General features: G+C 38.6%; 1 protein-coding gene across 1 annotated transcript in view; it reads left to right on the plus strand.

Moving 5' to 3' along the window:
* Positions 1–24,060, plus strand: part of shank3a (SH3 and multiple ankyrin repeat domains 3a) — a 152,161-nt gene that overhangs the window by 29,842 nt on the left and 98,259 nt on the right. Inside the window, exons 3-4 of the mRNA XM_040132424.1 lie at positions 6,798–7,001; positions 16,778–16,849. Coding sequence (XP_039988358.1) covers positions 6,798–7,001; positions 16,778–16,849 — 276 coding nt within the window. The remainder of the gene's footprint in view (positions 1–6,797; positions 7,002–16,777; positions 16,850–24,060) is intronic.

Here is a 24,060-nt window from a genome sequence, read left to right on the forward strand (position 1 = left end):
GCCTTGTCCCTCTGTTGTACTACATTCAGTGGTAGCAGAGTCTAGGGGTTCTGCTACTGTGTATTGAATGAATTAAATATATTAAGTAATTGCACAAATGTATTGATTTGAATTTTTATTGAACATTATTATGATATTATTATGACAATTTTATACATGGTTTTTTACTGTTGGAATGTTGCAGATGGTGACTGGTGATGGGGAGTGGGAAAGGCTACTTGTGTAAAAAGAATACTTAATACTTACAGAATAAGCACTTGTGTGTGCTGAAAATGAAATATAAAGTCTATCATTTGTTCTGCGCTTTCAGAAATACAGTGAACATAATTGTAGAGTAAGACGTAAAGTGGTTGTACAGACTCTTCCTTCCCATTGTGATCCCAGAAGGGTGTTGGGGCAAGCGTCCCTGCCAAAATACCCTGCACACCCACACAGGTGTTTTGACTTATTCTGGCTGATGACAGTTTGATTTAGTCGCCAAACTCCATATACGAATTATCAAGGTGTAAGATTTTCTCCCCCTACCAGGTGCAATAAATGCACAGTCAGGGAGATGTCAGTGATGTCCTGATAAGAGGTCAATCAGCCAAAATAAGTGAAAATGCCTGTGTATGGTCTTTAAGAGCTCCAAGAGCTAAGCATTTTAATGATGGAGGGGGGTTAGAGGGTGCAGAGATAACACTGATTTGTGTAATGACATTGGTTAGTGTGTGCTACTTAATTAAATGAGGTTCATTTAGATTATTTTTTTAATCGGATCACCCATGTTTGATGGTTGTCAGTCAGTCAATCTGCCTTTTAAACCTTTAAAGTATGAAAGGTGATAAATACCACAGTTGGTGAATTGTATTTTAACTCAGTTTTACACTAATTTAATATTAGATTTGAGAAGTACATGAAGAATTTCGGCACTGGATGACTTTATACCTTGTACCTTTTTTATCCAGATGAAGTAGTAACATACAAATTACAGTACATTTAATAACTAGGTGTTAAGAAGTCTAAGAAAATCTGGCACACATGTTGAATCAATCAGGTCTAAGTGTGCAATGTAACTCCCTACTCTTGATTTTAGAATTATAGATGAGCTGGTCCTAAATATGGTACTTACAGTCATCGGTTTTAGTATTAACCACCAAAGTAGTCCTGTGAATCAGTAATTAGGTTTATGTCCTTAAATGAAAGTTTTACTGTTGATGCTTCATTGAAACCATGTGTTGAAAATAGAGGCATGGCTCAGAGGCCGTAGGTCAAAGGTCCTCAGAAGGGGCCTTGCAGTTTGAAAAGGAAGGTAATGCTTTGTGACTGAAACCATATGTGAGTGACAGTTTTTAGGAAAACAACTGTCCTATTTGAGAGTCGGTGACCAAGGCTGATTTTCAGAGTGGTTCATCGGCTTCACACCCTCTCACAAGCAGATCCGCAGATGCTTGACTTGACACTGTACTTCTTTGTAATAAACCTTTATATGCAATCAAGGCGGTGTCAGCAGAGTCTCCTTCATCCTCTTCACATCATCATCACCATCTAATAAACTACACTGGCAGGAAAGGAGACGTGATTCAGTGCAGTCTTAAATTCATTAATGAAAACTATGACGAAAAATATTCGTTGACGTTGAAAAGAGAACTGTGATTGAAATGTATTACTTTTTTGTCAACGATTAAAAACTTAACAATAATGTGAAAGACGGAAAAACTGACGTTTTAATTCAAATTATTCAGCAACCTGCAATCGTGGGAGCACACGCTGTAGCTCCTGGTTAGCAAAACAATTTCCTCCACTGTTCAAAAGATGATTTAGCCGCTTGACCTGTTGCACCACTACTAATAAAAGTTATATGCTTGTCAGTAATGTTATCTGACATTACTGGTTCACCAACATCCATAAAAAGGTAGCAAATGTAACTATCAAGTGCTCTGGAACTGGAGGTAACGTTACCGTTACTTTCAGACGGCTATCTTTAGTGTTGAAAGACTTACTGTGACTGTACTAGATTAGATTAGAGAGAGTTGTTCTGTTCAAACAGACAGGGTTTGGAAATGCTAACTGGATTTACTGAGGTGAGTGAGTCTTAACTACTGCAGAGCAAAACGACCTGGACACCTTGCTAGAGACACCTGTTACCATGATAACTCTACAGCTGCAGCCTCAAAATGCATCGACAAGTGATGCACACAGACCCACAATAACAAAAACGTACATCTTGTCCTGCGACCTTGACAACTAAAATTAAAGTTATTTTGCACAATAGAGCAGCTACAAATAAGGCTGATAAGAAAAATGGAAAGTCACCACTTCCCCAGTTTTAGATGTGTGCTTGAAAATGCTGTGCACATGTGCGTTGTAGTTTATACAAGGAGAGAGGACAACAAGCACTCAATTTCTTGTATGATGTATTTGCACTGAAAGATGACAGTTAGAGGACCCCAAACTTAGACAACAGGAGATAAAAGCATATTTGAAAAACAACAATTAAATAAATAAACAACAAGAGGATCTCTCTCAAAGCCAAAATTAACAATCCAAGTCCCTTCTCTTTGCTTAAAAAATCTCTTTAATGTTCCTTCCTTGTTTTGAGTCATCCCCTATCCTGATAAATAATGAACACTGCCTAACTCTCTCTGTGTAACTTTACGGGTTCACCGTATTTTTATTAGAAGCTGTATGAAAAGCCCTGTGGTCTGACTCTGTCAGGCTGGTATAACAGCAGTGGCCCAAAAACGGCACTTGACACCTGCCCAAATTTTGTGAGTGTGATTTTAACCAAAATGAAACCTTTGCTGCAAACATGACTTCAAATGTCTTTTTTTTGCCCTCACATCAACAGTCAATACTTTATCAGATTCTGAAAAGGTTATGTTAACTTTTTTCATTTTTTAAAATAATAAATAAGTTTGCCCAGACTCTGACAAATCCTAGAGTTGATAAGTTTAGTTAAAATTCGATTTTAAATTGGAGATGATGTTCACCTCGAGGAGCTTTTTTTATTTGTCATAGCTAACTCTCCACAGTGGATCTGTATTATCTTTTGTATGTACAGTATGATATCACTTTCTGTAATTACTTAGTCACTCTTGAAAGTTACTTTCCTAGTTCTGACTGTTTTTGATTGAGTTTTAATCTCTCTCAAGTCCTACATGAGGCTAATAACATATAAGAACATTTTGCCATGATTGAGCTAGTTTTATGGGTACTGCCACAGCGTATATTTTTGAGGTGAGCTTTTTAAGGGTTGACTTTCAGCAGTTGGCTTGTGGCAAATGCAATAAGAAATTAGTTCAGGTTAAGGATAGAAGCCATGGTGTTAAAAAGCACATATGACCCAGATATTCAGAGAACATTTATCTTAAAGATGTCTTAGGCCTTAACAAAATCAAAACACTCAACATACATAAAACCAAAATATACATACACACTCAAAGACACACATGTACAATAGAAAAGACAATTCATTAGACTATGAAAGATGATCAAAAGTTCATCCCATTAAGTCTCATAATGACATTTGATACTATTTCTCTTTGAAGTTACAGGTTTTTGTGTGTGTCTGTTTCCGGCTGTGTTCATTTGTTGCTATTTTTTGCTTCCTGCTTAGCAAGACTGTCCCAAGTACCCTTCTTAACCCTAAACCTTCATTCTCTTCAAAACTCTATAGTCTCTTATTTTAATAAAAAAAGACAGCCTCTCAAAGTGAAGATGCAGCTTTTCAAAGCTACATTTGATTTTAGTTTTGTTACACTGGAGGACAAAACATCTTCAGTGACAGTACATTAGAAAAGTAGCCCGTGGAGTGTTGAAGTTTGGAGATGTTGCTACCCATGGCATCTTTATGTATAAACACAGATTTTAAACCCCTGTATTTTATGTGTATTATCCTGAGGGTTGCTGTTTTGGTGTATTGACCCTACTACTCAGATAGGAAATAATTGCTACCATCAATGGAATCCTCAAGAGATAACTAAAATGATAATGTTGAAAGGCAACCAGCAGGCTTTTATAATAAACTAGAATTACCACTCTGCGTTTATATGCCTCCATCAAGCAGTGAAGTTGCAGTTTACATCCGTGTCTATCCAGACTTATATAATTTATGTAGTGAAGACTTTGAAGGAATTTAATAAAAGGTATTAAGTGTATTTTATCCTAATTAGCGTATTGATTCTTGAGTTATGGCCAAAAATATGTTTTGTGAGGTAACATTGACCTTTGACCTTTGACCACCACCAATTCGAATCAGTTCAGTCCACAGGAATGTTAGTGCCAAATTTGAAGAAATTCCTTGGAGGTATTCTTGAGATATCCTCTTCACGAGAATCGTAACAACGGACGGACGGATGGACGGACAGACGAGAGGACAGACGGACAACCCATAAACATAATAACTCTGGCTGAGGCTGCAGCTGTAGAGTTATCATGGCAACTGTCACCGGCGCGGAGGCATAAAAACAGAAGGGGTCTGAGAAATGATCCTTGAGGAATACCACGTTTCATCTCAGCAGCTGATTAAGTAAAATAATCCAAAACACAAAGAATGTTCCGTTGGTCAAATAGAGGGAAATTCGGTCCAGGGCAGGTTCAGAATTACCGGTCTACCGTCTCAACCTATGGTTGCTTGTAAAACGCTTTTTGTAGTCAGCTAAGAGTCTTTCATTTCTTGTGTGAGGGATTTTTGCCCATTCTTCCTTGCAAAAGGCTTGTAGTTCTGTGAGATATTGGGCTGTCTTGCATGCACTGCTCTTTTGAGGTCTATGCCACAATTTTCAATGATGTTTAGGTTGTGGGACTGTGAAGGCCTGTGAAGGCCTGAAGTGTGTTTAGGATCATTATCCTGTTTTAGGAGCCATGCACTTTTCATCTTGAGGATAAAAAGAGGATGGCTATCTGAGTAAACTTTGCTATTTTCTTAAAGCTTTCTCTTTCTCTTTGCTTTGTGGGCATCAATTATTTTAATTTTCAGAGTGCTAGGCAGCTGTTTAGAGGAGCCCATGACTGCTGATTTTGGGACAAGGTTTGAGGAGTCAGAGTATTTGTAAAGATTGGAAATCTGCATCACCTGGCCTTTCCTAACCACGACTGTGAACAAGCCATAGCCCTAACAATCTAATTAAGCTCTGAGACCTTGGTAAAAGTTATCTGAGAGCTCAAATCTCTTGGGGTGCTCAAACTTTTCTATGGTGCTCTTTCCTTTTTTTTCACTCTAAAATTTTACAAAACCTAAATAATACACTAATCTTGCTTAAAATGTTGAAAAGAATGTTTCACTTTTAACTTTATGTTTTTTGGAGATCTGTTCATCTTATGCTCGCTTAATTATTTACAGTAACAGAAAGTTTGACCAGGGGTGCCCCAGACTTTTTCATGCCACTGAATGTAGATGATGCATAGATCCTCATTCAAACCCAATCGCTTCAACAGGCTGATTACACTGCATATCTACTTTCGTAAAGAAAAGACCTGATGTCATGAAACATTTGACCGTTCAACTCTGACAGAGAGCCTAATGATTCGAGCTGAACACTTCCACTATCAAATACATCCACTTCTTTGCTCCCTTACCCTTTTGACAAAGGTTTAAGCCTGGAGCAACATACAAATACATTTGTTCAGTCAGGTTTTTTTTCTTTATGAATATTTCAAAAGTCAGAATCCAATCTCTTAGTAATACTGTAGGAACTCTACATGCTTTCTATGTCACTGCATGTACAGCTACTGTAATGCTATTTTCTGTTTTTGAATGTACTGATGTGTCAGTCAGAGCTGTCTGTATCCATCTGAATCTTGGCATTTGCATGTGGCTGTTAGTTGCGCTGTATTACTTTGAGAAGATGTGATTTCTCAACAGTTGTGTCTGAGCGTCAGAAACATAGTGGTGCTCAACAGGATAGAGTTAAGGTTCCGAATCAATGTTGTAGGCAGCAGTGATTGATTTATTACTTATAGGTTTTGCACACTCCCTCTCACTCTGTCTCTGCTCTCTCTCTCTCTGCCCTCTGTAGCTCAGGCTCCACAATGTGGTAACTAGAGGGAAGTGCTCTGCCTACACACAATAACCATAGTCATTGACACACTAAAACAGCGTAGCAATTTATTTCAGTTGTTAAATTTAGCATTATATACCCAGTATGTTAGGTTCATTTAACAGTTAACCAAACTTTATCTAGTTTCCTAATATCTATAATATATGGAAAAGAGAGTACCACTATGGCTATATCCTAGAAGGGAATTTCATTCTATGTATTACATATATAGTTGTTTATTAGGGCCTAAAAGTTGAATGAGTGCATTCTGTTTTTCATGTTTTTCCCACACCATCCATACCTGTGAACTGTTTCATTTATGACTGGAGACAGAACTACTGAAGCTATTGGTTTAAAAGGTACATATTGCCCAGATTCATTTTCAAAGCATGAATAATGCACACAGACACGTAGACTCAACTTTATGTTGCTGTTTACTTTAGTATGGTAACTGGCACTGGATCTTAGGATGACCTTTTGTTAAAAGTAATGGAAAATGGTGAAATGCTACTGGACCAATGCTTATTGCTTATTATAATAAGAGGCCTAGCTTCTCCCCTGGGCATGACATTGGAAGTTCAGTGAATGCCTTTCTGATGACAGAGATCCTCTTTAATATTCTAGAGCTTTTTTCAGCACCTAAATGTTAGATTTATGTGAATCAATACAATATCATTCTTCAATCTTTTAGTTTTACTTAACTGAAGTGCAATATGTGATATTTAGAAATATGACATATGCTTAACCTCCTCCCATCTTTTGCTCTTCTGTCCACAGAAATGTATGAAATTCAATGTGGATGCTCCTATCTGGCTGTCCAAGCAGCGGATCCTGTGTACTCTCAACCAGAGCCTGAAGGATGTACTCAACTATGGCCTATTCCAGCCGGCTTACAATGGGAAGGCTGGCAAATTTCTGGATGAGGAGAGACAGCTAAGGGAATACCCCTTCCCATCCATCGCTCCTGTACCTTACCTGGAGGTAGGTATGGATCATGTGTATGAATGAGGCTTCATGGAGTGGGAACAAGAGAAAGTGAAAAGAGGTGGTACATGCCACCACACCATCCATAATCTCTCTGTATCATCCTAAAAATAATGATTATTGGGATGGGGGGAAAATGTATTTGCATAAGACTCCTTTTTCATCTTTTACAAGTCTTTATTGGTTCTTAGATTCAAGAACTCCAATTTTTCAGGCGAGGGCCCCTGGGATTTCGGGCCCAGGGAAATTTACTTGCTTTGCCCGGTTAATATCCTGTCTTGGAGAAAGACTGAACAGATATACAAATAATGTTAGAATCAACTTCCTTAAATCATGTCAAATTACTATATAACAACAAGGTCAGTGTATATGCAGCCCCACCAGCATTCAACTAAGCCATTTCAGATTGACCTTTATGGGCCACTGCAGTGGTGCCTCAGGTCATTTTCTTTTTTATAAACTAAACATACAGTGCTTGTTGTCATTTGTAAGTCATCTTCTAAGCAATCGTTATTGAAGAGTATCTACTCTAGTCTAGTTGAAGACACAGGCAGGCTCACACAGCATGTGGATGTGTGCATTACTGTGCATGCAGTGTGTTTTTTCTGAACAGATGTGTCAGTCAAACCTAGCAGCAATAATGCCGCGCTCAATGACAATATGTTGTCTGCAGTGGCTGTCATCTCTTGGAGATAATTGTAGTGCTTGTCCGTCACGGTTTGCGATCCGAGAGGATCTCAGTCGTATACAGATATGTAGCTTTACAGACAGTGGTGTAAAGATGTCAAGTGGTTGTCTGACTGGCCGTCTTTATTTTCTGTCGTTTCATGATGTGTGAAGAGATGGAGAGCATTAAAAAAAAAAGACTTTCGCCCTTGAGCCTCAGTTTATTATCAATCCCTGAGGTATTGGAAGAACCTGCTGTTATTATTAACTACATTATTACTTATGATATTCCCAGCTTGCTTTGGATATTGTAATATGTACATCTTTTTAATAAAAAGCCTTTCTCATGGTTTTTTTGGTGGTACAGTTTTGACTACATCAACAGTTATGAAAAGCATACACATATTACAGATTCATGGCAGGCCTCTTTTTGACTCTTCCTTTCTCTGTATCTCTCACCTTTTCAACATGGCTCTTATTATTTCAGATTTGATTTACAGTTCCATATTTGAGTTGGACTCTTAGTGGCAGTCAGTCTACAAAATTAAACCTTTGAAAACTTTCAGGCGGAAGGATCTTACCGGGATTTCACCGGCCTTGATGATTTGTGAGAAAATCAGAGATGTGTGTTTTAACAAATGCTAATATAGACTAGATTCATAAGTGCTGAGAACTAAAAGGTCATCTTTAGTAAACCATTGTTTGATATAACACACAAAAGGCCCAAGTGCAGTGAGTGAATCAGAATATCAACATCAGCCATTCACACTGTCATCTACTTTGGAGTAATACATCAAATGGGTTTATTTTAACATTCTCCTACATGCTTTTAACTGTTTAATTTATATAACAAACTAGACAATCACAAGACATTAAGATATTATCATATTTGTATAATAATGCGCAAAATCCAAGTCGAGCACACAGCTTTCTGCTAGAAAGCATCCAATCAGTATAACTCTTTATATTATACAGGAACACTTGGGGGCAATGTCATGTGTGGTACTCTGCATAGCCGTAAATCTGTTGAAAGATGGCAGATGAGTGGCAGATGGCAAAGATCAGGTTGTTGATAAGGGTCTTTAGCTGTGTGCCCCCCACTGTGTTCAGTAGGATCCTCAAATATTGCTGTTCATGGCTAAAGCTATTATTTAAGGAACTAAAGTAATTTGAATCCTTGCTTCAAACATGCCCTGTATTAAATATCTGAGCTGCAAGTAATGATGGAAGAAAGGGGTGGTGGGGAGAAGTGAGTAAAACCTTCAATGAAGTATAAAAGGTTTTTTTGAGCATTTCAGATTGAAAACGGCTACACTACATCCTGGGCTGCACATTTAACCTGAAAGGGCCTAATGTCTCTGCCTAAGGACCGATATCAGTGGAATGCCAATTTTAAATGGTGTCTGCCGGTCGGAAGTTATGCCATTTACAAGTGGCATAATGTTATGCCAGAAGAACAGCAATGACATATGCCAATACTTCAGGCATATGCATTTAAAACAACAATTAAAGTGTATATGTGACACACAAGGCATCACATCTTTTTGTATACCAGGAAAGAAGTTGATTCATGTTGTGATATGATTTTTGTTAATATAGAATTTTCATTGTTTACTTATGCTATTGTACATTTTTTTGTTTAATCTGAACTGTACTTATGTTATCTGTTTCATTTTTACTTTTGTGGTTGTACTTTTAAAAGCTTACATCTAACCTCAGTAGCTGTGGGCTCCCAACAATTTGTGTGTGTGTGTGTGTGTGTGTGTGTGTGTGTGTGTGTGTGTGTGTGTGTGTGTGTGTGTTTGTCTGCTATTACTCTCAGGAGCACTGTGTGTGTCATTGATTGACCAACAGTTATCCCCTGAGGCCTTTGGTCTGTAGAGATGATTGACAGGTTTGGATTAGCAGCTCAAAACCCTCTGTTCTGTCGTGGATTTACCCTGTTGGTGAACACTACATATTGGAGGAGAAACAGACGTGCACACACTAACACACACATGAATGCTTGCATGCAGGTGCGCAAACACACGCACAGAATTGAGATAAGTTGCAAGTCCTGGGCACTGAAAGTTACAAATTTTTAAAGCTATTACAGGCTGTCAGTTTTCAGTGAAACCCGTCAGTTAAATGAGCAGCTTGCAACAGACCAAGTGAATGATCTGGCTTTTGACAAGTCAGGAAATGGTAAGAGACCAGATCTATGAAGTACAAAAGAAAAGAAACCCAGATGGATCATTTTGCGGTAGTGAAAGCACAAATAGATCAAGAAATTAGGGGGTTATCTTAAGTGTAACTATCACTGTAAAAGTACAGAAGTCTTGTTAGTAACAGAAATATGTAAATATATCTCAAACCTTTTGTGTATTAATTGTTAACAGTGTTAATTACAGGCGCAACAATAAAAAAACTATACAATTTGGTTTGATTCACAATACCATTGAGTCTTATTGATTGTAGTCAAAACACACCTCTAGTGATCCAAGTACAGTTCACCTCACTTTGTATGTAAATGCAGCTTATTTGTTGTAGTGAAAGAACATCTACAGTTGTATGCAAAAGCTTTGGCACCCTTGGGCAAATTACATATTTTGTTGATTTTTGAAGTGAATAGAAGTAAATATAACCCCCTGCAGCAAACAGACATTATAAATGAGCCTTTTTATTTTATGAACTACAACCATGGGCTCCTCTAGGCAACTGACTGAGGATTTGAAAATGAAGCTAGTTGATTCCTACGAAGCAGGGCAGGCTATAAAAAGTTATCAAAGTTCTTCGAGCTTGATATTACAACTCTCAGAAATGTCATGAATTGCTTTCTAAAAGTAAGAAGGGGGTTTGAAGTTCAACGATTAAAGGGGAGGGTATTCCACAGTTAGGCCACTAAAAAAAAAGAAAAGCAGCCAAACCAGATGTCTTTTGGGAAACATCTAAAAGAAAGGCATTGGAAGATCCGGGAGATTCTAGTTGGAACTTAAAATGAAAGGCAGTCATTGATATAGGCAGGTGCTGGGCAATGTTAGGCTTTATATTCAAGTGAAAGGATGCAGATTGTGCCGTGTTGGGAGCAGCTTTTTCAGGTCAGACCTTTTAAAGAAAGATTTCCAGTACTCTAAATGACTCGTAATAAAACATGTATCAGCATTTCAGCATCCTTCTGTTTTTTATGTATTAGCATTTTTGCATTGTTCTGTTTTTTTGAGTTACCAAAAACAAAAAAATGTTGAATAGTACTGAGATGAAAATTACTTTTTTTTGTGACCTTGTCATTATTGCAAATAAAATTTAGGTCAGTGTCTAAAACCACTTTCTGGTCTTTAGCTTAATCTGTTTGAACAGACAACTAAACATCGACTGCAGTCTTCATCTCTCTACTTTAAATCCAACAAATAGGATCTGTGTTTTCTGCTAATTTACTGTACATATCAGTGAGATAGGTAATAAGAGCATTCAAAGGACTGCGAAAGAGAGAGCATCATGATTATGAAACACCATAATCAATATCAAATGTATGTAGCACAAAATTACCTAAATCTGTTTCAGTCTAGTAGCCTCCAATATATTATTGGTATTGAGATAATTGTGTAGGTAAAAAAAAATCTTCCTCACATGTTTGCCAAGAAGTAAATATTATATAACTAATTGTTAATTTCACCTTCGAAGAAAAAATCCAGGACACAGTGTTAAAATGCCGCGGCATACAGGCAGCTACAAACCAAGACAAGTCTTTTCTCGACTGTTGCAATAACCCAGTCAGAGATGATTAACATTATAATCATGTTACAGGGATATGAATAAGCAGTTTACTTGTTGTTCCATACAGTGCGTCCCAAGTATGATCAAAAACAGGAAAAAACTCATAACCGTGAAACTACCGTGCATATAAATGTAGTCATTGTCTGGACTAATTTCGTGTATGTGTGTGTGCATTCCTGATGGATATTATTGGAGATGATCTTGTTATCTGTGCTCAAACAGTTTAAGGGTTATTGATGGAGAAAAAGGGGCAAGGGTAACTGAGCACTAGGTGCCTTGCTCCCGGGATGGAAATGTAGGTATGTAGTACATTAGGTCCACAAATTTGGTCCAGACTAAAATAGCTCAACAACGGTTGAATGGTTTCCCACAAAAGTTAAAGTACAGACTTTCATGTTCCCCAGGGGATGAATCCTAAGACTTTATTGATCCCCTGAGTTTTCCTCTAGTGCTGTCAAAAGGTTGAGATTTGTGGTTTTTAGTGAACATGTTCTGTGGTACCTTATCACAGAAACTGTGTAGTACCACAGATTCTGTTTACTTGCAGTATAATCTTTCAGTAAATGCTCCAAAATACCACACAAGTTTAGTACCACAAAAATACCACTGGAAAATATCACAGAAAAGGTCCACCAACACAAAAAGTACCATAGGAAAACTATATTAGTTGCAGCCCTAGCAGAGATTCAACATACTGATCTAATTTAGAGGTAATGCATCAAAAAGTGTTTTCTTTTGGGTTTTTGAATTAGGAATTAAATGTGTCATGATTGTAGTGGCTTTTTCACACCACTGCCCCCCATTGCTAAAGAGTTTAATCTGTGACAGGTCTGTCAAGATTAGATTAGTTTAAAAAATAGTTCTGCATTGTATATAATACAAAAGCACAATACACCAAAACCTCAGGTCAATAACAAATGTTTTTATGTTTAATGTTTAAGAAAACAAAGAAAAACCACACAACAAACAAAAAAAACTTTTAATGGGGGGAAAAACGAAAAAAAACCTCAGGAAGAGCAACAGAAGAGGTAGCCCTCTTCCAATACGGACAGACATGCAGAACATGTCATGGGTACAGAATTGAGCAACACATTAAATCCATAGTATAGATAATATGACAGAATTATGAATAGATTGTAAACATATATGAAGAATATGATTCTGGAGGGCGTTGAGCATCTTCCAGGTGCCACCAAACAAATTCCTTTTACACAAAGTGTTGTGTTTCCTGTGTAGCAAGGCAAGAGTCCACAATCCTCATCAAAGGCAAGGGAGTGAGGTTCGGGTCATAAAGTGACCATGACCTGGATGACTGAGAATCTTCACAGACAACGCATAAAATGGCTTTTGCTAAGGTGCTCCATCATTACAGTTATATTGCCCCAAGCCTTGTCATCACCATTGAAACCCATTTTCTGCTGCCATTGTGTGGCTCAAGATCCTTCTCTTGCTTTTTTTTTTCCTGTGTGCTGCGTAATGGGCGCCATCTTGGAGGATGATTTCCAGTTTTCATAATGCATCTATGCCCAGGTGCCAGGATCCGACATAGAAGTGGTCCACGCTTTGTTGTGGCCCAAGCTGTGGTGTTTCAGTTAGTTCTGGTGTGTCTTGACTCTAATTTTATAATTATTAGCAGTCCAAGCTCCATTGTTAAAGCTGGCGGTGGCCCAATCTCTATGGGCATAGATTTGTCTCAATATTATTTGTGTGAACAGATAGACAATCCGTGCATAAGTGAAAAATAAAAATAAATAAAAACATCTTCCATGAATACAAAAAAGATCTGTAAACTCACAAAAATATCTTGCAATTATAAAACGGATCTTCAAATACACAAATTCCACAAATGAAAAAATATCGCAATACATTTAATACATATGAAATAAATGAAAAGCATTTGTAAATATCTTCCTAACATTTACAACTTTTAAACAGGCATTTGTGAATCAATTTTTTATTTTTTATTTGTGAATTGAAAAGACATTTATAGATCTCAACTCTATGCTTGTGGATTTGCATTTTGCACGCATTTTGAGACAAACTTTCTGCCAGTCAAAAAAAAAATCAATTTGTATCACTGATCACAAGGATGCTTGTGGGCAACCTTCAGGTCACTAAGGCAGTTGGCTAGCACTGCTTCCTCAGTTGGCAGTTATTTAGCCTCTGGGGGAATGTTGGGTCTCTGTAAATAATATCATAAAGAGTACGGTCTAAACCTGCTCTACACGAAAAGTATCCTGAGATAACTTCTGTTATGATTTTGCACTATATAAATAAAATTTACTTGACCTTACTTGACTGATGGCTGTGATGGTAAGCCTTGTGAGCTGCTGGAAGAATGTTTGAGAGATCAAGGATGGCTTAAGCAGAAACATTTATTGATGCTTGATGCCTTGAGGAGAAGAGAGATGAGCAATACAAGTTGACATCATGTAATGCCATCCAATTCTGAAGCTGTTCTGTGAAAAGGATTATATTTAAATCCACATATCCTCACATGGCATGGACTCTATCATGTTGTATATCCCAATTACTTCTGTCCCATTTAGGGAAGGTGTGTATAAATACTTGACATTGAGACACTGAGATGCTGGCTGTTTGTTACGGCTATGACCTCCTCCATTAGAGACTCTGGCTATCCTATCTCTACTACTACATGCGTAGAGTCTGTACTACAACCTTGGCTGCTATGGTTACTGCTCATGGGAGTGGAGCAGATGTGCCTAAAAAGCTATGCTTGAGACAAGCGATGAACTATTGTCTAAAGTGGGGGACGTGAGTGTTACCTGTGTGCAGACATTGCCTAAATAAGAGGAAACAGACTAAATGAAAGAGGACAGATTAAATGAACAAAAATTCCTTCACAAGGACCAACCAGTGCATCCTTTATATTTTTCATTTTTTCTTTCAGCTCGGTAAAAGTCACAAAACACTTCACATCGTACAAATGTAGTTGTAATGTCGATGTAGAACTGCACCATATTTAGTTAGGTTACATTGTTTCAGTTACGCTACATTAACTGTTGTAAGATATGACAAGTGACAGCACCCTGGTTCTGGTCTTTGTTATAGTGCCTTTTGGTGTTGATAAGATATGGTGTCTTGGTGTCTTGTTTAGAAATGTCGTATTGTAATTTGATTGTTAACTGCTATTACAGTATGTTAATTAAGCTAAGGTAACGTTAGCTACTAAAACGGCATTCTTTCTGAATAAATATCTTTTGTAAATTATGACACAACGTCTCGATTCGTGTGCATTATAACATACTCCTTACTATTACCACCTGTAAGACTCCTACAGATGATACTTTAGCATAACTGCCATTGGGAATTCCCAATGGCATGGGACATTACTGGGTGTGCGCCAGTCCATCGGAAGACACTTCTCCATACACAACTTTTATAGTAAATATCCAGTCTAAATTAATTTAGATAAATAATAACATTGTTAATGTTACACACATGAATAAATACATATCTTAAAAGCTGAGCTAAAATCGCCAAATAAAACCCTCTGTATACTGTAGTACTGCAGGATGTTGTGTAGACATGAAAACATTTCTACAGACTTGTTAGTCTGTTATACATATAACTCACAAAAACATTTCTTAAAGCTACTTTAATCAATATTTCAACATTAAGAATGATTGCCAAAAGGAAAGGTGAAGTTAAACTCCCATATGACTGCAAAGGAGCTGCAGGAAGGTTTAAGTGACAGAGGACCAGTGTTGCATCGGCCCACTGTGCAGCATTGATGCACAAGCAGGATCTACATGGAAGAGTCATCAGAGGGACCCGTTACCTGCAACCTCTTCACAAAAGTCCATATCTAAGGTATACAAAAAACATCCGGATAAGTTAAAACTGAGCTCTTCAGTCACAATCAATTTTCTCCAAATCACTGTATTTGGAGAAAAGAAAGGAGGATAATTAATATTGATTAAAAGAATACATTGATTTCACCTTGATTAAAATATTAACCATGGGGTGTGGAAAAATTTCTGCTATGGGCTTGTGTGGCAGCCAGTGGCACAGGAAACACTACATGAATAGAGGGAAGAATGGATTCCACTAAAAATCAGCAAATTCTGGATTCGGATGTCCTGAAGTCAATCAAGAAAGTTAAATTGAAAAGAGGCTGGACTCTACAACAGGACAATGATCCAAAATCTACTTCAAGAAACACAAGCTGAGGCTTTAGGAATGCCCCCCCCAGTCCCCCTGACCTGAAAATCATTGAGAAATCTGTGCGTAGATCTCAAACGTGCTGTGTGTGCAAAACAGCTGTTATATCTGCCAAAGCCGGGTTGGAGGTGTGGAGGTGTATGTTTGTTTGTTTTTTTTCTTTTTTTAAAGGTCATGAAATAAAAAGTGACAGTGCATTAACATTCGTAGAAGGTACGTTTTCCTGCAGGGGTTGTAGTTACTGTTTTTCACTTCAAAAATCAACCATATATGTAATTTTCCCAGGGATGCCCAGATTTTTTTGCATCCAACTGTAAGGTCCAACTTTGAATTAATCCATTACCAATTTGCAGTGCTCACTTACGTCATTAATAAGTGTTTTCAGCTCTACGATATGTATTGTCACAATTTTACGATGCATCATTTAATGTCACAGTAGTTCATGGTTAATACGTACAATTCCTGAGTCACTGACTGTCAAGTTGCCCAGACCTGATTTAGGTCACAAATGTAGATATTATATAGGTATCTGTTTTTTTCCCTATCTTCTCATTACATCTGTACTTCTTCTTATACAGTATGCTGTGTTGCGTATGATCCAATCAATGTCGGGTCATAAGAGTATTTTTTTCTCCTTTTTTTTTTTAAACTTCATTTAACTTCCACTAACAGTGGGGGAAAACTTTCTCTTCATATAATGAATCTACTGTTTTTTCCAGTTTTATTGAAAATGGAAACTATTGTTTTTCAATTTATTTTTATACTCAAGCTTCAATGAGCAGTAGGTAGGTTTTCAAGGAAGGTGTAATATGTGGAAAATATGACAAGCAGAAGCAATGGAAAAAGATGACAGCCGTATACACAGAGATATTTGGTTCCCCTAATGTCATTGCTTGGTTATTAAATGAGTCAAGTCTATGTTGTTGTCTCTTTGCTCTGTGGAGCAGTCTCTCTCATAGGACAGTATTTTATTAAAAAATGGTTTATGTAGTTTGGTCTGAGGAGTTGATACTGTGTGACAAGTAAATGTGGAATGACTTTGATAATTAACACTGTTATTATTTTTTTTTAAATGTAGGGTTTTTGTTTAGCAATCAAGACACAAACAAAAAGAAAGGGAAAATGAATAAACTGCCTTGCCTCTTATATTTGTTCTTGTTGTGTTTCAGTTCCGCTACAAAAGACGTGTCTACACCCAGACTCACCTGGACGAAAAGCAGCTGTCTAAGCTCCACACCAAGGTAAGACCAAACACCTGTTCCCTGTATCATCCTGACTTCTCCAGAGCTTTTTCTCTGTGCAACCCTCTACACAGAGTGAATTACACACATGAAGTACAATATATAAAACTTATTTATTTACTTATTTATAATTATTTAGGCCATGCAGATCCCTAAAAGCCTTGCATAAGGATTACATGTGCTCGTATACAAGGAAGCATGGTAAATGTCACAGACGTGAAACAGGTCTGTTTTGTGCAGCTATTAGTAATGACAGAGAAAGAGAGAGAGATTAAAGTCATAATGGTTTCACTTATTTCCGTCCATGTGTATCACCCCCATCCTACCTTTCAACAATCAAGTGTAATTGCTTCTGCCATAAGTACTCGGCAGGTAGCATTGTGTGTTTCTTCCCTGTTGGCTTAATATGTATAATCAGTCATCTGTCATTGGTGGGTAGGCAGGGTTATAGGCAGCACCAAACTGTCAAACCGAACCAAAGAGCTAATACTGGCAGACGGTGGTCACAAACGCAGATACAGAGAAGCAGAATAAGACAAACACTGGCACTCTAAGGCTGCTGAGCAACCTAGACAATCCGGCAGAGTGTGTGCTGGCTTCTGTATATACTATGACTCATAAAGTAATGGGGAACAGGTGTGTAAGCAGGTCACTGATCAAAGCACAAACTCAGTGGATGACCAGTAGATAGGTGTAGAATGGCAGCTGTGAAGTACCAGGAGATGTTAGTTAGGAGATGCAGATGAGACCATGACTGCCTGTGTGTGTGTGTGTGTGTGTGTGTGTGTGTGTGTGTGTGTGTGTGTGTGTGTGTGTGTGTGTGTGTGTGTGTGTGTGTGTGTGAGAAAAAGGAAACAAGAAGAACCAAGAAAACCAGCTGTCTATCTAAATGTGCTTCAGGCAATTTAATGAAGGTAAACACAGTGAATGGCCATGCTTAATGCCACTGTGGTCTGGCGTGGCACTTCTCAGAGGATGTCTCTATAACACATCGATAACTCGATATTCTGCTTTTTTATGAAGAAAATGTTACCAGGGCTCATCATAGGCTTTTTTCCAACTTCCTTTTTAGCAAATGTAGCGTCTCGTGTTTTATTCATGAGACACATTGCAATGCAAACACTGTTGTTTAACATTAATTACTATACTATTTGACCATGTACGAGGTGAGATACTAGTATTACTGCTAAAATAGCGTCGGTCTGATATAATCATACAAACAGTTTCAGCAAATGGTAATTATAGTGACTACCTGATTTAAAAAACCTTGATAGAAATTAAAATAAAGCTACATAAATGATGAAAACAGATAAAACAACAATAATGATTCATACTAGGCTATTAATGTGGTCCACATTTAGATAAACGGCTGGTTTTCTTGGTTCTTCTTGGTTGGAGAGTTTAGATGAAGCCTGACCATTAAGAGTCACGTTCGTGCAGTCGCATGTTGCGCACACGGATGTACATACATATCCACCACTGTGTGTTAGGAGTGACGCATGCACAAGCATGTGCGTGTGCATGGCTGAGTTGTACTAATCACACACAGATGCACATGCATACACATATATGGTACTTTTATTAAAAAATCACAGGAGCATATGTAGGTACGCCTCGTCCCCCGTGACCCTTTTCAGCCATAATATGTGTGTGTTTTGATCCACATGTTTGTGTGTATGTGTGGGTGAACTGAGTGGAACAGACAGCGGAGAGAATTGAATGCATTTGCATCAAACCCCATCAGAGGACAGGAGATTTGCACTGGAGAAAATGAACAGTGTCAGCTATGTGTGGTTGTGTGTTTTTTGTGTGTTAGAGAGAGAGAACAAAAGTGGGGAGCTGCTGTTGGGTATAAGTCATGGAACTGCAGTTTTGATCATTTATGGTCCTGCTTAAAATTATTGGCACTCCTGAATTTCAAGTACATAATTCATCCTCAGAAATAAATGCAAATGGACCAATTTTGTATAATCATAATATTTTTAATAAAATGTCCAAGGTTACTGAAGTAAACCATGTGCCTACTGAACTTTGGGTGCTTCAAAGTATTGATTAGCAAACAGTTGTTTTTGTTAAAGTATTCCAAAATTTGTCTTAAAAGATGTACATTTTGCATTACTGGTTAATTGATGTCAAGTGCCGCCTGTGCAATTATCCCAGTAGTAAATTTGATTGTCCGGTTCCATGTTAGCGACTTTTCCACCATAGTTATTTAGAGTAGTTGAACATTTGGAAAGAAGAAGCTGAAATGTGGCCTGCAAAGATTTGTCCTGAGGCTTCGGGAATTCATGGCTGTGTCCTGGATTTTACACCCAACCAGTCAAAAACTTCAACAGAACGGTAGTATGAGTCTGTGGGACATTTATAATGTCATTGAAAATGGTTTCTTAGAAAGATTGGGAACTTTTGAATTCATTGTTGGCTTGTCTGCTATTTATTCATGGACAGTGCGTTTTTTTCTGCTTTGTATGTCTGCTGAGAGTGTCAGGGAGAAAGAAAATGAGAAATAGTGAATGAGAGGGAGACGCAAAAAAGCAGTCAAAAGAAGGATGAGTCAAACTCTCAAATATTGCCTCTTTTCTAACCAGTCTGGCATGAGGTGCTGCCGTCTGCTACTGTGCGACATTGCTATGGCAAAGCACATGAGTGGTACTCAACTGACACACTCAGCCAAGATCAGTCTCTGCCCAGTTGCTATTTAAGTGGTCATTTCACAAAATAAATCACCTGTAAAGAGGGGATTTGTTGTGATTTCCCTGCCTTGCGGGCAAGTAGAAGTGGAAGTTGTAAAATTCTCAAATGGAAAAAAGCCACTAACACCATCTCCCTGAGTAGAGACCTGATTGTGTGAATGGCCTGTGAAGGCCACAATGTTGTTTACAGTAGTTCTTTTTTTCTTTTAAGCAATGAATAATCCAGAATAGCTGCGTTATTAGAGAGAATGAGGATGGTGATTTGGCTTTACAAGCTCCAGGTGCAGTCATTGTAAATTCTTGTTTTCCTCTTTTACTCAAAAGAGACACCAGTCATTATAAAAGGTATCACTGAAGATTAAGCCTGTCTGCCTGTCACAATGCATGTATTTATGAAATATTGGTGTTTATGGGTGTTTATAACATTTTTTCTACAGATTTACATTATGAATGATTGGAAAGGTCTAATTGCGGTTACTATACAACCTGGCTGCCATAATAGGCTATGGCAGCCACTGCTAAATTGATGTAGGAGGAATGCAGCTAATCTCATTAATATATTCAATTCCATGTTCACATCAAAAATAAATAGCGGTTTGCTCTGACTTAAACGTGTTTGCTGTACTTTAGAGGAACAGATATGCTATATGTAGAGATGTATAATGATTTTCATCTGTAAAATACTTTTTAAACTTTTTACTTTTGGTAAGTAGTGTATTAATTTTTCATAGCAGTGGTTGTAGTATCCTAATTATTCAGTCATGAATGTTAAAGGCTTTTAACAGGTCTCTGTCTAGGCAGTGGTAAGAAATACAAGATATTCTCTTGCGCTTGCATTAGCAACGATTATCTTTAAGCAAGTGATGTTACAAAGTAATGGATCACTGACCTTTCTCTTTCTCTTTTCTGAATGGTAAATTTGCTTGTGTTGCATAATGATGTCCACGGGTAAAGAGGGAAATCCTGTTATGGGTGACTCTTACACTCTTGGCAGTCACGATGATCACTATCCATTGTGCAGCAAGCTGCCCTGTTAGGCAGAGGTCAAGCATTAGCCTACTTTGCTAGTATGGAGCTCATTAGCCTCAGGCTAAAGTTTAAAATTAGGTCATAATTGATAGGATTTTCCCAATCTTTTTTTCCCTCTTCACCTGACCCAACCAGACCTCCTCACACCAAAACTGTCCTGGTTAACCGCACAGGGTGGCTGCAAGGAAAATTTACATAGTATACTTTCAGGGAAAAAAGAGTGCATGTATGTTGTAAGAGATCGGCCATGTTATAGACAGGCCTTCAGAATGGGTGTCTTTCTCGCAGTGTGACGAAGGGCTCCTACTAAAAGAAACTGTTCAGTCTCTTTTAATAAAATTAGTAGTCTTGTAAGCAGTTTACTCAAGCTTACTCAGTGACTGTATGACTTCTAAAACTTGATATTACCCTTAAATTTTCCCATAGAGAGAAACACTTTGTCTTCTCTGTATTACAATGGTGCAATTATATTCTACATATATTCCAGTACTTCAATCAAGACACTAATGTTCCAAACAAGCCACAGGATGCCTACAGTATATTGAGTTGTAATTTTAAGATCAGAATGTCGTATTTTATGGCTGCACATCACATCAAAGGGAGATATTCAGGGTGTATGTGTCATTCATCCACTTTTCACAGTGACATGTTTAGTCATTAGCAGGATCACTGCTAGAATTTACAATAAAGTTCTGCGGGCGTGAACTGATGAAATTTATGAGACCCGCATTCCAGCAAATGAATGAACTGTCACTCACGAGATCAGCTACCTCTTGCTGCCTTATTTATTAGGAACAGAGTACTAATGGTTTAGCCTGGCCCAGGGAGTCATCACTGCAAACGTACAGTATGTGACCTTGTAAGGAACTCTTTCCGCATGCTCTGGAGAACTGGAGACCTCATTCAGTTTAAAGTTTATGGGACTTTTATACCTTTGCAGCCAATAAACGATATATAGACAGTAAGCATGCAAGATCAGATGGTTGGATGGATAGAATGATGGAAAGAAAGATGGGTATGCTTTATATATAATTGTCAAATAAAACCCCCAAGGCATAGAGATGGCTAGTGAGGGGGTTAGTTGGAGGAAACTAGATGAGAGGCATTTACGGTAGTGGAGAGCGTTTAGTAACGCACTATTTGGTAATGTGTTCATGGATGCCACAGAGTGCACTGCCAGAACGAGGGCATTTCATATGTGCTGATATAATGAACCAGTTGAGAAATCGCACGCAAAATCGAAATATAAAAATGTGCCCGCTCTTTGGGTAAAACTGATTGGTCTTGTCTAGTACGATTCAAAAGCTAAACCAATGCTCACATTATGCCACATTTCTGTTAGTGTGCATGCTTGGGAAACCATAATTCACAAAAGGCTCCCCCATAAAACATATTGCAGAGTAATGCTATTCCTCCTACACCGAGGGTTTGTATTTATGAATGAGAATTCCTGCATTATTTTCAGTTTACAATGAAACTTGACAGAGGATGTAGCTCATTGTAGGTGTGATATTGTTCTGAGATGCCAGATCCCACAGAGCATTTGTACAGTGCCTAAATCCTCCTATCACTGCAGTGCTACTGCAGCTGCAGCCAACATTAAATTTGATGTGGGATTTCTGCATTATACACTCACATACACACCTGCACACACACAGACACACACAGCTGCATGGCACAGGATGAGAGGATATTTCCGATGGGGAATCCCTCACACACAAAGTTCCCCTTATGCATAAGCCCCTAAACGGAAGAGAGATGTTGTACTTTGAAGAAAGTAGAGACATATCTGGGTAAAACAACAACACGTACTCACTTGTGCGTGTGCACACAAACACGCACACACAAACAAATACAGACATGGAACTTTTGGATTTAAAAAAAATGCTTCTTAATTCTACACCCCACCCACTCTACCTCTCATTTTCTCTTTTGGTTTTCCCTCCCTCTATCTTAACACTTTTTCTCCTCCCTCTATTTTCCCTCCCTCTTCCCCAGCTCGCTCTCTCCCCACCCTCCCTCTGTTCTCGTCAGCATCCTGCAAAATCAACCCTTACCATCTCTCCGTCTGTCTGTGCATGCACAGGAGTCAATGTGTGCATCTGTGCTCGGGTGAGCGTTAGTTTGAGTGACCATGTGACGCCGCATGTGCTACTTTGACAAGAACAGAGATAGCGAAGGAGAAGGGGAGAGAGAACAAGAGCAGAGGAGACGAGAAGGAGGGGGACTGTATATGGCCATGTGGGGGATGTTTTGGCCCTGGGACTGCAGCTGACCTGCGGGAGTGCGTGTGTGACAGGGATTGTGTCCGTGTGTGTGTGTGTGTGTGTGTGTGAGATGGGATCGGCTCTGGGCAGACGACAAGCAGCCGAGAGAAGGGAAAGAAAAACTAAAGAAGCAAGGAAGGCCAGACTCAATAGTAAGGTACCCCAATTGCTCTCATTGTCTTTTAAATTTAATTTTACCATTATCTCTGGTTTAAATGCATCTTTTTGTTCCTCTGTCTCTCTGTTTTTCATGCTCTCTACCTCCAATTATTCACAAACACTCCCCAACCCATCCCCGTGTACCTGTCTGTCCTCTCTTGCTCTTTCCCTCTTTCTCTCTCTGGCTTTCGTTCTGTTGTTATGCTCTGCTGCGTGTTGGCTGTGTGAATAGCTGGTGCAGTCTTGTCTGAAACCCTGACAGAATGCTAATGTTTTTCTCTGCACAGGTTCTGTTACTAACTGTGGGCTTGGATCTTTGTGTCTATTCCTGTTCTGTGTGTATACGTGTGTGTGTCTATGTGTGTGTGTGTGTGTGTGTGTGTGTGTGTGTGTGTGTGTGTGTGTGTGTGTGGACTTGATATGTCAGAGGATGTGTGGATGTTTGTGTCTAACTGTGGCCATAGTCAGTGGTTGTGTTTTGCTTTCGGATCTCTGAATAAACAAGGAGAACATTTTGTGTGTGTGTGCATGCCGCTTTTATGTTGCAGAAATTCCTGAATGGTAGTGTGTGTGGGTGCATGCATATATGAAAATGTGTCTATGCATGCACATGACATTTTTGTGTGTAAGGACCTACCAGTGGGTCTCTCCAGGACAGAACTTGCCTTGTGGTCTTTACTGTCGGTTATCACAATGCTCTGCTTGTCTCGCATTGCTGTCATAACCTGCTATTGATGCTCTCGGACGGAGACAGCTTCAACGAGTGTGTGTTTGTATCAGAGAGAGACAAAGCTGCAAGTAGCTGAAAAAACAGCATACAATAATGGCCGGGGCACAGTGGGTAAAAGTGTTAAGCTAAGTAACATACAGTATTTTCTGTGAACCTCCACTGAGAGTCTCAGAGCTGTCACTCTTAGTCAGTGAGGGCTCAGCAGCTGGCGGCTGTCAACAGGACGCCCTGAGGGCAATTTGACCTGAGCTACTTCACAATTTAGCAGCCTGAGCTATATTGCAAGATATCCCACACAAATGTCTTCCAACTGCTCATTACGTCAATTATTGA

This window comes from Xiphias gladius, chromosome 8, assembly GCF_016859285.1.
Source record: "Xiphias gladius isolate SHS-SW01 ecotype Sanya breed wild chromosome 8, ASM1685928v1, whole genome shotgun sequence".
In the NCBI taxonomy this organism is placed as follows: Eukaryota; Metazoa; Chordata; class Actinopteri; order Istiophoriformes; family Xiphiidae; genus Xiphias; species Xiphias gladius.